Source organism: Hyperoodon ampullatus (genome assembly GCF_949752795.1).
Source record: "Hyperoodon ampullatus genome assembly, chromosome: 12".
NCBI classification, from domain to species: Eukaryota; Metazoa; Chordata; class Mammalia; order Artiodactyla; family Ziphiidae; genus Hyperoodon; species Hyperoodon ampullatus.
In genome coordinates, this window is record NC_136925.1 from 6,603,746 (window position 1) to 6,620,581 (window position 16,836).

At 35.2% G+C, this 16,836-nt stretch overlaps 1 protein-coding gene across 3 annotated transcripts in view; it reads right to left on the reverse strand.

Annotated features, from left to right (window-relative positions):
- Nucleotides 1-6,238: 6,238 nt before the first annotated feature.
- SENP6 (SUMO specific peptidase 6) overlaps nt 6,239-16,836 on the reverse strand; it is a 109,796-nt gene continuing 99,198 nt past the window's right edge. For all 3 annotated transcript variants that reach the window (XM_079716176.1, XM_079716177.1, XM_079716175.1), the window contains 5 exons: nt 13,977-14,080; nt 12,292-12,380; nt 10,508-10,576; nt 10,255-10,405; nt 6,239-6,622 (listed from right to left, as the gene is read on the reverse strand). In XM_079716176.1, coding sequence (XP_079572302.1) covers nt 6,413-6,622; nt 10,255-10,405; nt 10,508-10,576; nt 12,292-12,380; nt 13,977-14,080 — 623 coding nt within the window. In that variant the 3' untranslated portion in view covers nt 6,239-6,412. The remainder of the gene's footprint in view (nt 6,623-10,254; nt 10,406-10,507; nt 10,577-12,291; nt 12,381-13,976; nt 14,081-16,836) is intronic.

The window sequence follows — 16,836 nt, forward strand, 5'->3', positions numbered from 1 at the left end:
CCGATTTGCAAATTTTTCTTACTTACAATATAAATTCCCAATGATTGGATTTGATTGGCTTTGTTTTTTATCTGCTAGGTCACATCACTACAAATAAACATCCTTGAGATCAGGTGTTGACCCTAAATCCAATTAGCTGTGACTGAAGTGAGACTGGGATAAGAGAGCAAGTGGTACAAAACGTAACTAGCTGTTACAGGTGCTTTGGGCAGTTTCCCAAAGAAGTGTGTTCGGAAATGTCAGGCAATTGACCTACTATAATTGTTTTAATTTTATGTTGATAAAGTATTTCTCCTGTGAAGACAAGGGAATGTTGATATTTTACGCTAATTTTATACTTTGTTTTTATTATGTTTATATTTTAAAAATACAACACTTTGGTGTTTAAAAGATTTTAATGCTTTTCCTTTGGTAGTTTCACATGCTTTATAAATAATTCTTTTTAAAATCAATTTTCTATCAACAATATCTTCAGTTAATCATCTTCTGTTCATTTTTCAGCTGTATGTTTCATTTATATTTACGTATCTTTGATAACCATTTGTTCAGAGAGAGAAAAGCAAAGCTCTGACTGGGACAAAGGAACACTCTTTCCTCCTGTTTCTGTTGCCTGTTTCTAAGAAGGACACTTTAATGAAATATGCAAATTATGTCTTATTATTTTGGCATTCCTGTGATCACAGGTAGAACTGTAGGCTTTACCCTAGCTATGGTAATTCATCATTAGTTACTTAGAGCACAGGCTTGCACTCATTCTTGCCCCCCTTTAATGCTTTCCTTACTGCCATCGTGACCTTTTCAACAGTCATAGTGCATCATGTTCTTCCTGTTTGAAATGCTTCAGCAACGTTTTAGGATAATGACCAAAATCTTGAACATGGCTTCAAGGCCCTGCATGATCAGGTCCCAGCCTACCTTTCCATCTTACTCTGAGCTCCAGTTACACAGGCCTACTTTAATTTTATATTTTAAATTATGAAAATGTTTAAACATACTAAAAGATAACATAGTTCAAAAAAAACCCTATACAACCAGTTTCCATGATAATCGAGACTTAGCCACATTGCATCTCTAAAAAAAATATGGACATTGATTAATTTTCGTCTTCTTTTATCTAGCCAGGTTGACCTAGCTTATAGGGTAAGACAGTGCCCAGCTTTGCTGGGGAAACTATTTCTTTGGACCTCAGTTCTATAAATTGGGAGTACATATCTCATAAAGTCATTATAAATAAATGAATTCATACATTTAAGAAGTTTAGAACATGTTTGGAATATAGTACACAGTTAATAAGTGAGGCCATTACCATTTAGGACAGGTTACACATCCCCCTACCTCAGGGCCTTTGCACAGTCTACAAGCACTATTCTTCTTTTGCCCTCTCAGACTTTATGTCTACCAATAGTTCAAATGTCACATCTTTAGGGAAGATGTCCCCAACCTCCCTAGATTAGCCTATATTGTCTTCATACAATTTATGTTTTTCCTGCATGGCACTTATTTAAAATTATTAATTCATGAGGCTGTAAACAATTGTCATTCCATTACACTATAAGGAAGCTCCATGAGCGGAGAAGATGGTATGTTTGGCTCCCTGTTTTAAATCCCTAATACCTAGTACAAAGTAGGTACTCAGAACAGCTATTCAATATTTAAGGATCAATTTCTTTTCAACTAATTTGTTTTGGATCAAATCCTCTGCTGTCAACATGTATAAAGCTAATTATAATAAATTTAGTAAGTCTTATAACAGGCTTAAACAACTAATTTCAGTTATTATTGAAAGCATATTAAGTTAATAGAGTACTTCTTTGCACAGGAGGAAAAAATGCTTCTAGGTATAAAGTTTGTGTATTTCAATTTAACTCTAAAGTAAAAGGCTGATGGAGTGGAAGTCAGGGGAGGTTTAAGCTAGCAGTTAAGTGGTTCAGATATAAACAGAAGGAAGAGCCTCTAGATAATCTTTCAGCTGACTTTCATATTTATGCACAATTTCTACTTGTGTATGAGTTTAGGGCATTTGATTACCTTACAAATATTAGTATCATCAAATCTGTTTTCTTCCTAGAAGAATCCACTTGTATATAAGAATTAGGTTTGTAATTTTTTCATTACAATAATTATAAAAGAATGATTCTCATGAAACTTCATTTCCCCAAGACACTAGTCATTTATTTTCAAGTTTCCAAATCATATACCCAACTATTAATAAAATAAAATGTAAAAAAATAACTGACCTCAGGTAAGTTTCAAAAGCACCTTCTCATAAAGTTCAGTTCACAAACACCCCAAATAGTTGACTCTGTCTTCTGATGGTTAGTATTTATAAGGAAGTTTAGAGAATCAGTGCAGGAGAGGAGGAGAAGGATATGGCCAAATTCTGTATTTAGGATGCTGTGTTCTGTATTTTCCTCTTGTTTAATCATTCTGCATATTAGTTCCAAGCAACCTGCTTAATTTGTTCTAAATTTTCCCCAACTTATTTGACACAGAACTTATAACTATCTCTCAAAACTAGAGTTAGCAAACATACTTTGAGAACTGCTAGTCTGGCTGCATTCTACAGATTGACAGGTTCAGAATCCTAGTGAAAATATAAAACCACCTTGGTTATAGCGGTCCCATAACTCCTGCTGACCATTAAGAGTTCACAAATCATCTATTTATTAATCCATTTTAGAATCTCATCAAGAGTTGATGTTCTATCTTACAATTTGCAGAATCTACTTTTTGCCTTTTGATTAACAAGGTATCTGCCAGTCTCTAACCTTTGAGTACCTTAATAATTTCTTTATAATTCTGCAAGGCTTAGTAACAGCAATTTATTAAGTTTACCCATCAAGTTCTTAATGAGAATTTGGGAGTTGGGGGTAAAGAGGTATCTTAAAGCATTTGAGAGAAGAAAATGCAGACAAGCCTCATTACCTTTGGGACCAGCAACTTGAAAGCTGTCAGGGACAAATATTGATCCTTTTACATCAGTGGGAGGTGCATAATAGAATTACTTGAGGAATTATTTGAGAATTCATGGCACCACTGGGGTTAAGACCCTAGGTATGCATGCATAGTCTGGAAAGCTCCCCAGGTGATTCTGATAAACATTTCTAGAATATCCTTGTTTTGGATAATATGTTCCTCACTGTAATCTTTTACAATAAGCACAACGTAACTGTTATTTGTGATAAAGACAGTGAAGACCTCAAAGCTTTTCAGCTTTTTTCATTCTGTTGCAGGCCATGGGTCTGTGGTATTTTCCTTTGAGTACACTGCACTCTGATTTCCTGAATAGCACTTCAGGGCTCTCTACCATTATTCCTCCATCTGGCTTATCAGAATTAAGATGGGAGGTCTATTTCCCCCCAAGGTACACATTTCTTCCACTTGATCAACCAATACTTCCTCTGTGGTTAAATTTAAGTTTCAAAGAGCAGTTGTCTTAACTTTTTTTCTTCTTCTCAGGAGTAGGGAAACAACAAATGCACCAGAAAGTCTTGATGGAGTATTTTAGGACATTCTTCAGTAGATTACATTTCCTAATAGGGTCTGGTGTTGGCCTCTGTGAGTTCGGTTGCCTTACTGGTTGCCTTAAACTATCCATTGATAGTCCCCTGGCTAGACAGGCTGTAGTATCCTCCCCTAAATCTCTCTCCCTTCTCCTTTTGTCCTCAGAGCAATCTACTACAGAGACACCTTGTTGTCTGTACCTCTTCTAGATATGCAGCACTACACTACCTCATCTCTTGCAGATTCTGTTTCTTCTAACTATATTATCCTTTCTGTCACTATATCCCAGTAGCTTTTCTCCACCAACTCTTGACCATATATATTAAAATACATTCTTTATTATTCCTCTTCAGTGAATTTTCTGAGACTTTAAGTATAATTTTTAATCTCTGGGAAATTAAAACTTATTCTTTTTATATCTTACAGTTTTCAGAGATCATAGTTTTTTAAAGAAAAAAATACAGAATTCATTTTGGTGACTTAAAACAAGATATAATTTAGATAATTATTCTATCCTTTCAAATAAGACCTCCTACATTTAATTGATTAATAGTTTAAGCACAGGTTACTATGCTTAACTTATTTAGGTTTATGTGAATCTGAAATAATACCATTAAGTTTTCAGTTGTCTTAGCAACATCAAAGGAAAAGGACTAGTTAAATGCCACCTTTGCTCCTAAACTACCAAGAGCTAAGACACATACAAATTTTATGGCAAGTAATCTAAAACTCTTCTAAAAATGATTAACTGTTATTCTATCCAACAAGAAAACAAATACAACAGATCTATCTAATTAGTTAAGACACCAGATACTCGTCATGCAGTTTCAGCATCTAGTAACAAACCTCTAAGCTTTAAAACTGTTTCACAACTTCTAAGTACTAATAATACACTTTAAAAGGTTGATACCAACTTTAAACTACATATAGAAGTACCAGAGTACACAATTAACAAGTAAATGTGCATAAACACCGAAGAAAGAGTCTCAAGTCTAATTTTGGAGCTCAACCTGACAGTCTCCAAAGATTTATCTCCAAAGCAAAGCCATTAGCATAACTTTTAAAAAATAGAATTTTTCATGTGTCAAAACGTGATTGACTGAATTGGCCCAAGGAACAAGTTATCTTTTTATCTTTTCAAAAATTAAGAGTGCAAAATGTAACCATTAGAAATTGAAACAAAAACAAGCATTTCAGAATAGTTCTTTCAGTACCTTCAAATTCTGACAAAATACAGGACAGTAAAAAAATTAAATATGCCAATTTTGCTTACTGCTATCAGGTTTTTAAAAATTTCCATTTTTTGGTCCATATTCAGTAAATAATAAAATTAAAATTTTCATATCTGAGTTAAGAGCTCTAGGGTATTCCTTAAAAAGAAATAATGTAATCATAAATAAAAATGTTAAGATAGTTCAAAGTAACAAATCCATAATCAATACCATTAATGGTGATGTTCCTTAAACTTACATTTTAATGTTTCCCTTAATGAGTGTGTCTAAATATAAATATATACATATTTTTTGGTTGTTGTTAACAATACCCACAATCCACCCCAAACACATCCATGGACTTTATTAAATCCAAGTAAGGAGCCTAAAATGTTGGTTGCAATGCCAGAAATGGCCAGATAAAAAATAAAGTAATTGCTGATGAAAAATGGTCTTCCTTTTATTCTCAACTATGTTTGTTATATGTGCTTTTTAAATTATTTAACAAAAAAATGACCTTTAAAATATATAATTTCACGTCTCAAAGTTAATTTGAAAGAACTGTGTAACATTTCATTTGAAAATAACAGTTTCAGCAGATATATGCAAGATTCCTACATGAGTTGTAAATCTGTCATCAAAACCATCACATTTTAGTATTTTTAAAGGGGAATTCAATATAGGAGATTTTTTCTGCATTATGCAACTGATTAAAGACAGCACTTTTACATGTAAAAATAATTTACACTAAAAAACTCAGGTGCAAAAAGTCTGATACTCTGTTTATCAAAATAACAAGAACAAAATGAGCAATGATAAAATAGCAAAAGTCATTACAAAAAATAGTAAATTCCTATTTAAATTCCTGTGTTCATAGGTTTAAAATGTTTATCAATTAACTATATCACAGATCGTAGATACTTTAAGCTATAATATAGAAAGGTAACATGGGATATTTGAAATTCAAGTTGTACTTACCAAAATAGTTTTAACCTGAGTCTCTGACATCTTCAGAAATGTACTTGACAATAATGTATGATAAAGTATAGTTAATATTTAGTAGTATAATTCAAAGTTATTTTTCTTTGACTTGCTCTAAATACTGCTTCTTCTTAAATGTTTGAGTAAAACTATAAATATTTATTACACTTTTGGGGCCAAGTTCTCTAAACACAAGGGAGTGTCTGAATTAAAAGCTGTTACTTTTTCCTGCTATACAAACATATGAGGATGTCTTTCATGTTCAAAATACCTTTGATTTAATCTTATTTTCACATTTCATGTTATTTAAAAACAAATGCAAAGGTCAAAAGATTATCATATATACACACCCACTGAAGAATTTAATACAATCTCACTAAAGAATATCAACTTAATCACCTCCTCCTATAAATATTTTCTTTTTATTTATTTTGTGTTTAGAAGTCGCAGTTTTAAGTACTATTAACAGAAAATACATAACAAAAGCTTCCTAACAAGTGAAAAAAATAATTATAAATGCTGGAAAAATTGGCCTCATTGACATATTTACAGACTTTTATTTAATACATATTCCATTTGAAATTTATTATATGAGATTTATACAAGCATTAACACTTCCAAATCACTGTGCATAGTGAGCACTTCAGTTCTTTATTGTCTATATCATTGAAAGTCACTCAGTTTGTGAAGGCAATACTGACAAGCTTTAAAAATGGTCAGTCTGAGATGTTATTAACATACTGTTCTGCTCCTTTGCCTACAGATGTTTCTGCGGAATAAGTGTCCTTATGCTTATTTTTCCCTTTGTTCTGATCTTCGTGCAACTTTAGAATTATGTTTCGGATTTCTTCCCTTTTTGTTCTCATTCTTGGGGTAGGAAACCAGTTTGCCAAGTTCATAGGCAGTTCAAAATTGACAACTGGATTCTGAAAATAAAAACATTAAATGCGCCTTAGAAAACTATAATAAAAATTATCTTGGTTTCAATCACAAAAGCATTCCAGAGGAGAAATGAAAAAAATCAGTAACATGTAATCAGTACTTACTCATTATCTATTCTATGCAGGCACTGTGCTGGGCACTGGAGATGTAAGACAAGACAGTTTCTGCCTACAGATCTTACAGTCTAGATCAGGGGTCAGCAAACTACAGCTAGTGGGCCACATTCTGCCTATTGCCTGTTCTTGTAAATAAAGCCTTATTGGAACACACCCACAGTAACTCATCTACATGCTGCCTGTGGATGCTTTCTTTCATGCCACAATAGCAGAACCGAGTGTAGAGACCGTATGGCCGCAGAGTCTGAAATATTTACTACCTGACTACCTGGTGCCTTATAAAAGAGATGGCTAACCCCCGTCGAGATAGACAGATAACTCAACAATTCAAACAATGAATATGACAAGTATTAAGGCAGGAGAAGCAGAGAGTCCTATGCGAATACATATCTAAGGGCTTAGCACAATTTCAAGAAGTGGTGTTTACGCTAAGACCTGAAGAATGAGTAGGACTTAGCCAAATAGGAATGATGGAAGCAACAGGGAAGAGTACTCCAGGTAAGGAAATATGTACCAACGCCTGGAGGCAAGAGACCACATGACACAACACGAGAGGCTGAATGACATCCAAGGGGATGGTGTGTAGAATGCTGGAGTGAGAACGGTAGAAATGTGGCTAGAAGCTCGCACAGGAGTTGGATGATGCAGGCCACGTGAAGGAGTCTGGTCTTCAACTCAAGAATAACAGGAAGCCATTATAAGATTTACAGCAGAAAAGCAACACAATTAGATTTGGGTTTTGGGAAAGCAACTGTGAAAAATACAAGGCAAGAGGCCATGTCAGAGGTTGGTGCAGCAGTTTGGAGTAGTGACGCTAATGAAATGGACTTAGAAAGTGGTAGCAGGGGTAAATAACTGAACATAAGTGACACTAAGTGACAGAATTCACAGGGCTTATGGCACCATGGGTGGTGGATGAGGAAGAGGAAGAAGTCAAGATAACTGTAAAGAATATCCAAGAGAGCCCAGAGATAAACCCACACACATATGGTCACCTTATTTTTGATAAAGGAGGCAAGAATATATAATGGAGAAAAGACAGCCTCTTCAATAAGTGGTGCTGGGAAAACTGGACAGCTACATGTAAAAGTATGAGATTAGAACACTCTCTAACACCATACACAAAAATAAACTCAAAATGGATTAAAGACCTAAATGTGGGCTTCCCTGGTGGCGCAGTGGTTGAGAGTCCGCCTGCCGATGCAGGGGACGCGGGTTCGTGCCCCGGTCCAGGAGGATCCCACATGCCGCGGAGCGGCTGGGCCCGTGAGCCGTGGCCACTGAGCCTGTGCATCCGGAGCCTGTGCTCCGCAACGGGAGAGGCCACAACAGTGAGAGGCCCATGTACTGAAAAGAAAAAAAAAAAAAAAAACCTAAATGTAAGGCCAGGAACTATCAAACTCTTAGAGGAAAACATAGGAAGAACACTCTTTGACATAAATCACAGCAAGATCTTTTTTGACCCACCTCCTAGAATAATGGAAATAAAATCAAAAATAAACAAATGGGCTTAAAAGCTTTTGCACAGCAAAGGAAACCATAAACAAGACGAAAAGACAGAAGGGGAGAAAATATTTGCAAATGAAGCAACTGACAAAGGATTAATCTCCAAAATTTACAAGCAGCTCATGCAGCTCAATATCAAAAAAACAAACCCAATCCAAAAATGGGCAGAAGACCTAAACAGACATTTCTCCAAAGAAGATACACAGATTGCCAACAAACACATGAAAGGACACGCTCAACATCACTAATCATTAGAGAAATGCAAATCAAAACTACAATGAGGTATCACCTCACACCAGTTAGAATGGGCATCATCAGAAAATCTACAAACAATAAATGCTGGAGGGCTTCCCTGGTGGCACAGTGGTTAAGAATCCGCCTGCCAATGCAGGGGACACGGGTTCAAGCCCTGGTCTGAGCAACTAAGCCTGTGCGCCACAACTACTGAGCCTGCACTCTAGAGCCTGCGAGGCACAGCTACTGAGCCCGCGTGCCTAGAGCCTGTGCTCTGCACAAGAGAAGTCACTGCAATGAGAAGCCCGCACACCACAATGAAGAGTAGCCCCTGCTCACTGCAACTAGAGAAAGTCCGTATGCAGCAACAAAGACCCAATGCAGCCAAAAATAAATAAATAAAATAAATTTAAGAAAAAAATGCTGGAGAGGGTGTGGAGAACAGGGAACCCTCTTGCACTTTGGTGGGAATGTAAATTGATACAGCCACTATGGAGAACAGTATGGAGGTTCCTTAAAAAACTAAAAATAGAACTGCCATATGACCCAGCAATCCCACTGCTGGACATATACCCTGAGAAAACTATAATTCAAAAAGTCATGTACCACAATGTTCACTGTAGCTCTATTTACAATAGCCAGGACATGGAAGCAATCTAAGTGTCCATCGACAGATGAATGGATAAAGAAGATGTGGCACATATATACAATGGAATATTACTCAGCCATAAAAAGAAATGAAATTGAGTTATTTGTAGTGAGGTGGATGGGCCTAGAGTCTGTCATACTGAGTGAAGTAAGTCAGAAAGAGAAAAACAAATACCGTATGCTAACACATATATATGGAATCTAAAAAAAAAAAAAAGGTTCTGCAGAACCTAGGGGCAGGACAGGGATAAAGACGCAGATGTAGATAATGGACTTGAGGACACGGGGAGGGGGAAGGGTAAACTGGGACGAAGTGAGAGAGTGGCATTGACATAAATACACTACCAAATGTAAGGTAGATAGCTAGTGGGACGCAGCTGCATAGCACAGGGAGATCAGCTCGGTGCTTTGTGACCACCTAGAGGGGTGGAATAGGGAGGGTGGGAGGGAGACGCAAGAGGGAGGTGATATGGGGATGTATGTATACATATAGCTGATTCACTTTGTTATACAGCAGAAACTAACACACCATTGTAAAGCAATTATACTCCAATAAAGATGTTAAAAAAAAAAAAAAAGAATATCCAGGGGAGGTGTGCATGGTATTGTAGCTCTGAAGTCAAAGGAAGAACGTGTTATGTGGAAGGAATAAAACAGTGTCAAATGGTGCTGCGAGGTCAGGAACACTTTCAGTATAAGGGTGAGGGTCAAGCCGGATTATGGAGATTTGAGAAGCAAATAGGATTCGTGGAAAGGAAGACAATGAATATAAACACTTGTCCAGAAATGTATCTGTGAAGGGGAGAAAAGAAGGCAAAAGATATAGCCCGAACCATGGGGGGGATTTCTTAAGGTAGAAAGAGCCAGTGGAGAGGAAGTGATTAGTGAGGAGTGATGAGGTCAGCAAGCCTTGGATTTGATGGAGTGTGGCCTTTTTTATTTTATGCCTTAAAAATTCTCCAATTTAAGAGGTTTTGCTCCTTGGAATAAGTTTTGAAACAATAGTTTTCAATCTCTTCAAAATATTTGCTTATTGTGTTTTTTACACTAACATGAGATCAAACACCCCATTTTATTATTTATTAAATCAGATCCAACAAACTGAAACCCACCTCAAAAAAGCTCTCTACATACTGCAGTACGTATACACCACAATCACTGAAGTTGTTTTGCTGGGGTACTTTTGGATTAGAGCCTTTCATAACATCTTTGGAAAAACTTCTTTTGCTTCCTTTTTTAACTTCCCATTCGACCTCTAAATACCTGCAATGATGTGTATATAGTAAGAATATATACGTACATATAAATATACATAGTTCCTCATTCCCACCAGAATACAAAGTACAGGTAGAGTTTTGAACTTACTCTCTTAGAACTTTTACCACATTTGACCGAGAAGGGCCTCTGAGTGAGTCCATCAGTAGGATACAAGGTCTGTAGGGTAGAAATGACCACATATAAATACTTTATAATGTTTAAAAGGCAAAAAAAGATGTACATTAACAATAAAATTTCAAACCTTAAAAATTCACTTTGTATGACTCAGTAAAACTTGTTGCGGGGGGATAACACCCTAATAATACTTAACTATCCATGGTTATATTAAATACTGAATTATAGAGTAATAATTTAACCATATCTAAGTTATGAATATAAATATAGTTCACCAAAGTTCCTAAAAACACTTCAAAATTTAGTAGAAAGTCAAAACAATTCTGAAAATTTGAACATCTCCACATTCCAAATTACCAAAAGAGAGACCACACAAAAGTAGAAGAAAAATAATCCCATTTTTAACTAAAATCTATTTTAGATTAAAAAAAAAATCAGGTAATCTTCACATAAAAGGATTAGTTTAGAATCCAGTGTTTTGGGCGAGGTTCCACTTCAGAACACTCAGTATAAATAATACTCAACTTTTAAAATTTTGTTGTTAAACCCAAGTAAGTGAGGAAGTCTAATGTAGTGCAAAAAGTCCTGAAATGATTAAAGATCTAGGTTCTTCCGGCTAACATTTTATGGAATTTGGAAAAAATCTTTCAACTGCTCTAGGTCTCTATGTTTTCCTTTATAAATGAAGTTTGCTTTTCAAATGCTATTAATGGAGTTTCAGACAAGATTTCCTACAAAAAGTCAAAAGAGATGAAGTCTAGAAATAGGTACTACTTCATTGCCTAAGAAGTCTGCAGACACTGGCAAGATCTCAGAAACATGTACTTCTGAGAACCAAAATAGACTCACTCTCAACTTGGGGTTTCCATCTGTTTTTCTGGGTTTTTTTTGTTTTTTTTTTTTTTGCTGCACCATGACTTGTGGGATCTTAGTTCCCCAACTAGGGATTGAACCCATGCCCTCAGCAGTGAGAGTGCAGAATCCTAACCACTGGACTGCCAGGGAATTCCCTGGGTTTCCCACCTGGAACATGTCCCTTAGGACTGCCTTAAGTCACTCCACAGCCTTCACACAGTAGCTATGGAACCAGTGTAAACTCCAATTCCCATGTTACTGATGTGAATTTGAATGACATTCTTTGTCCTTCCCTGCTCCAAATCACTATATATCCAAAAGGAGTAGTGGTTTTCTATGCACATGTACAGACATGGAAAATGGGCAAATGGAGAACTGAAATAATTTCCATTCTCCCCAACTCAAACCTTGGACATTGGGCAGGACCCAATTTTCCTCACTGACTCTGAAAGCTTCTGTGATTTTTGCTTAAATACCTGTTTTAATTAAAACAGTATGGTTAATGTTTTATTCTAAGAGAGTACGTGTATAAAAATTACCATGTAGGGTCTTCCCTGGTGGCACGGTGGTTTAAGAATCCGCCTGCCAATGCAGGGGACATGGGTTTAAGCCCTGGTCTGGGAAGATCCCACATGACACGGAGCACCTAAGCCCGTGCGCCACAACTACTGAGCCCACACGTCTAGAGCCCATGCTCCGCAACAAGAGAAGCCACTGCAATGAGAAGCCTGTGAACCGCAATGAAGAGCAGCCCCCGCTCGCTGCAACTAAAGAAAGCATGCGCACAACAATGAAGACCCAATGCAGCAAAAAATAAGTAAATAAAATTAAAAAAAAAAAAAGAGTAACAGTTAAAAAAAAAAACTATCATGTAGTTTGCAAGATGTACGGTTAATGCTTACTGTTTACAGATAGTAGGCTTTAAATGCCACTGTCCTATTTCAGAATTGCAGTTGTCATCGGCAAGGAATCCATCATCACTGCTGTCATCCTATAAAAGAGAGCTTACTGTTAGTATTGAAAATATACAATCTAAATGACTAATACCATAACAAAATAGCACTATTGAGGATAAAAATCCTTGTAGCAAATGTGTAAAAAATATTTTTCTATTTAGGTGATCAGACATTAGAAAATGTGTTATGTCATTCGATTCCAATGATGTAACACTACAACACAGGCATCTTAATGAAAGAAATCATCAATCAGAGGTCTAAGAAAACTTGTTACATCTATTTACTCAATCTAAATTTTTAAAGACTAAGTATATCATGACTGATTCTTCTCTAGTCAAACATTTATGGCTCTGATTTTAGGTATTTTTACAAAAATTTAATTTGTTGGCTAAAACAACTGTTTTCACAATAGGACATGAGTGACTTATATTTATCATCTTTTCACACAAAAATTTTTTTCACATCAGAAACATTTAAAGGGTTTTTGGAAACACTGTTTTACTTGACAAAACCCTTTACCCGCTTCACTTGAGAGAAGACAGCTTTATGATAGTGTGTCTTATTCTACCGATTATCTTGAATGTAAAACAAACAAAGCTTTTTTTGTCCTGTGGGAAAGCTTCTGGCAACCTTTTGAATGAAACAGTCAACAGTAGGAATAATAAAAGTGGTAATGCACAGTTAGATTAACTAGTTCACGTAACTGCTATGACCAAAAAGGAGCATATGAAGTGCTCATTATAAACCTTGAGTGTAATCCAGACATGTGTCTGTATATATTAGAAAGAAAAACTGTATTTCATAGCCACACACTGTAGACCAAGGGACATCACAAAAATGTTTTTTGTTCACAAGAGGATTGAGCAAAAAGGAAAAATGGGGCAGTACAAAGTTATCTTTACTACTAGATAAACTCAAAGTTTGTCTTAACAACTAAGGAAGAGGAAGAAAAAGGAAATGGAATAAGCTTTTCTCTCAGTAGAAAATGCCTGTTTAACTGAAGTTATAAAATATTTTCAAAAATGTACTTTATTCTTGGTGTTAATAAAGCTTATTAGGGCAAACGAGACTCTAAGAAAATATGAGAATCGACCTATGTTAATTTTGACTAAATATGATCTGCTCCTGCCATAATGCATACACAGATTAGATGAAAGAAAAAATCATTAGACAGGTGGCAAAAATAGTGTAATTCTGCTGCGTTCGTGCACCACACACCACATAATCGAAAATGTGAACACTTGCCTCCTGAGTGTTAAGACCGAAGGTTAAGCACGGCGCACAAATGCTTTAAAAGAGCAACGGAAAGGGGTGCGGTAGGGGTGGTGGGCGGTCGCTGGGTCGCGGCGGGAGGATCCATTTCACATGGAAACTTTCCACGGTGGGTGATATTAGTTTAGTCCTCAATGGCAAACTAAACAAACAAACAAAAACCCCAAAACAAAAAATGAAACAACGTTCATACATCTATCCCGGCAACTTCTGAACTGAAAACCAAATTTGTGTTGTGAGATGAGATCCAAATCCAGAAGGCACGAGTTAACCGTTTGAAGGAATCGCCTATAAAAATCTAAAGAAAAACTTTTAATTATATAAAATACTAGAACTTTTTGCCAAGCGTTAGGTTTCACCTGGTTATCCTGATCTGCTGAGAAGTCGATGAGTTCATCTTCAAGCATTTTACTACCTTCAGCTGATTCATCACTGTAGTTTAGTCTGATTTTGCTTAAGCCATCTGTATCAATAAGAAACATTACATAATTTTTAAAAAGAGCACGCACATAACTTATAGTACATGGTGTTAAAATTAATGCTAGTAATTAATTGCATAGTAATTACGAATACAAAATCTGTCTTAGCATGTAAATATCACAAGTATAAAATAAGTTACTTTTAAATAAAAAACCTGGATTATGTCATCTACAGAGTTGTTTCTACTACTCAGATCCTAAAATGTATTAAACTTTAAACACTATGTATCAGTTATATTATTAAATACTTATGTATATTTAAATACATGTATATATATATATATATATAAAGATTTTGTGCTAGGTATGCTAGGTATCTTTAATAACAGAAGCTACAATAGTTTGAAAACAACTCAATTGTTCAATAACAGGAATGGTTAGCAAATGTAGAACAAAATGAAATACTGTGTACACTAGAGAAATTAAAATTGTGAAAATATGGAAAATTATACAAGTTAAAAAAACATGATTAAAACAAAGTAAAACAGGCTTGCTTTTGCACAAATAATTTAAAAAAATACAAAAATGAAAATAATTATGTTAGCATAGTAGTTATGGATGAGTTCCTCAACTCTGTATATTTTTCCTTCATGTTTGGTAATATTCACAGACTTTTCAACAAAATAAAATGACACAAGCCAACGTAGGTGCTGGTAGTATGAAAATAAATGACTCGTAGAAATATTTGAAATGAATTCTTTTAAAGGTCTGTTTCAAGAATCTAAATCCTTAAAAATCATTGATTTTCTTAAAGAAACAGAAGATTTACCAGAAAATAATGAAAACTGAGCAGGAACTTTGATGCCAAATATTGTTTATTATAGAGCATACCATTTCCAAGTTTTTAAAAGCATGACTTCAAGGTATTTTAAACAGGATTTAACTTATTTTGGTACAAGTTATTAAAAGGGCAAAAGAATACGAATATAAGCAAGACAGTATGGGAAAACAGCAATATAAAAGTGCTCCTGGAAAAATACATTTAACATATATAAAAGTCTAAACGTTGTGATCGAAAACATACTATTTGAAATAATAAAGCACGCAAAGAATAACCTTTTCAATTTATCTCTTTCAAAAGTCTGTATTTTTATGCTTTCTTGAAGCAAAAACACCTATATTTAAATAAAATTTGTCCAAATCCTCAGGCAATTAAGAGCTAGTCACTACAATCAAGTTATTTTTGCAGCGAAGTATTCCTGTCTATACCTATTTATTACACAGAAATTGTGTCATATAAACATGAACCTTATACAAATGAAATACGTGTGCACTGCAAAAAAGGAGAAAAGTAATTTAAATAGTGTAGTCAATTTCTTCAACTATTTCGTTCAGTAAACAAATGCCCTAGTATAAATTGAGGCAATAACTCAATCAGCTGTTCTCCCAATCAGTCCCATTTCCTGAGTTTTTCTCACATAGTGAGATCACCTGAAGATGCCAAACCAAGCGTGATTCTAGAGTTTAAAAATACACATTTTTCATGTACCATACAGAGCAAGACAACTATTTTCAAATGGTGCCCAACTGAAAAAACACCAAATCAAAGTAGTGACAACAGACATTATTCTCCTACAGTTGACCTTAAAAACCTAATCCCCGTGGCAAGATACAACTCCACTTATATACTGCAGCATGTCAACCGACATCAGTCAACACTCTGTACGTGTTCAACGGTTAAAATTACGTTAAATGCTTTATTTAAGTCCTGTCAACGATACTACCAGACCAAATAGAAATAGATCACTAAGATATTAATCATAATCACAAAAATTTTTACAAGCTCTCCTTATCCTCATTTCTGATACGTCATCATTTTATCTAGGATAGACTGCTTAGCCATCCTCTCCAAGGCAGTAAAGGCTCCTCTAGAGACCACGCTCATTCAATGTACTTGTGGGTGAGTGATGCCTTGGAAATATCTGATGAAAGATATGAGAGCTCGTTCCTGAAAAATACAGACCCATTCTAGAGAACCATTTTTCAAACTGTGGGACACTATGGCCACTGGATTAAGATAAGCATTGAAAAAGAATAGAAAAATGCCAGTGTATCACACACAATAAAGGTAAATTAATTTCCTTTAAGGAAGATATAGTCGATACAGTTACACACATACTAAAAACAAAACAAATGCACAAACTATAATTTTTAAAAGAAGAATAAACAGATATTATAAAAGGGCAAACTACATAAAACAGATATTCTTTACTTTGGTCTCCATTAGGATTTATGGGTATATTTACTCAAATTTAACTGGTTACTTCTCAACTAGAACATTAACTTGTAGAGAGAGCCACCAGGAATTTCTGGGGTTTGTGTGTATGAAGGAAGTCTTAAGGCTTTGTTTGTCCCATTGCTCTAAGACATGCACTTTAATTCATTTTTTTAACTTGAATTCACATTAAACTGTATGAAATTATTGATCAAAAAGGAACTTAAAAAATGTTCTGTGGAGATATAATTCACATACAATTCACCCATTTAAAGTGTACATGGTAAGTGTTTTTTGGTATATTTACAAATACTATGTGCAACCATCCCTGGAGTCAACTTTAAAACATTTTCAAGATGTTTTAAATCTCAAAAAACCCCACAAAAAACAAACAAAAAAACTCTGTACACTTCAGCTATCACTCCCTTCTCCCCATATTCCTGTCCCATACCCCCAACCAGCCCTAAGCAGCCATTAACCCACTCTACAGATTTTCCTGGGAGATTTCATACAAATGGAATCACA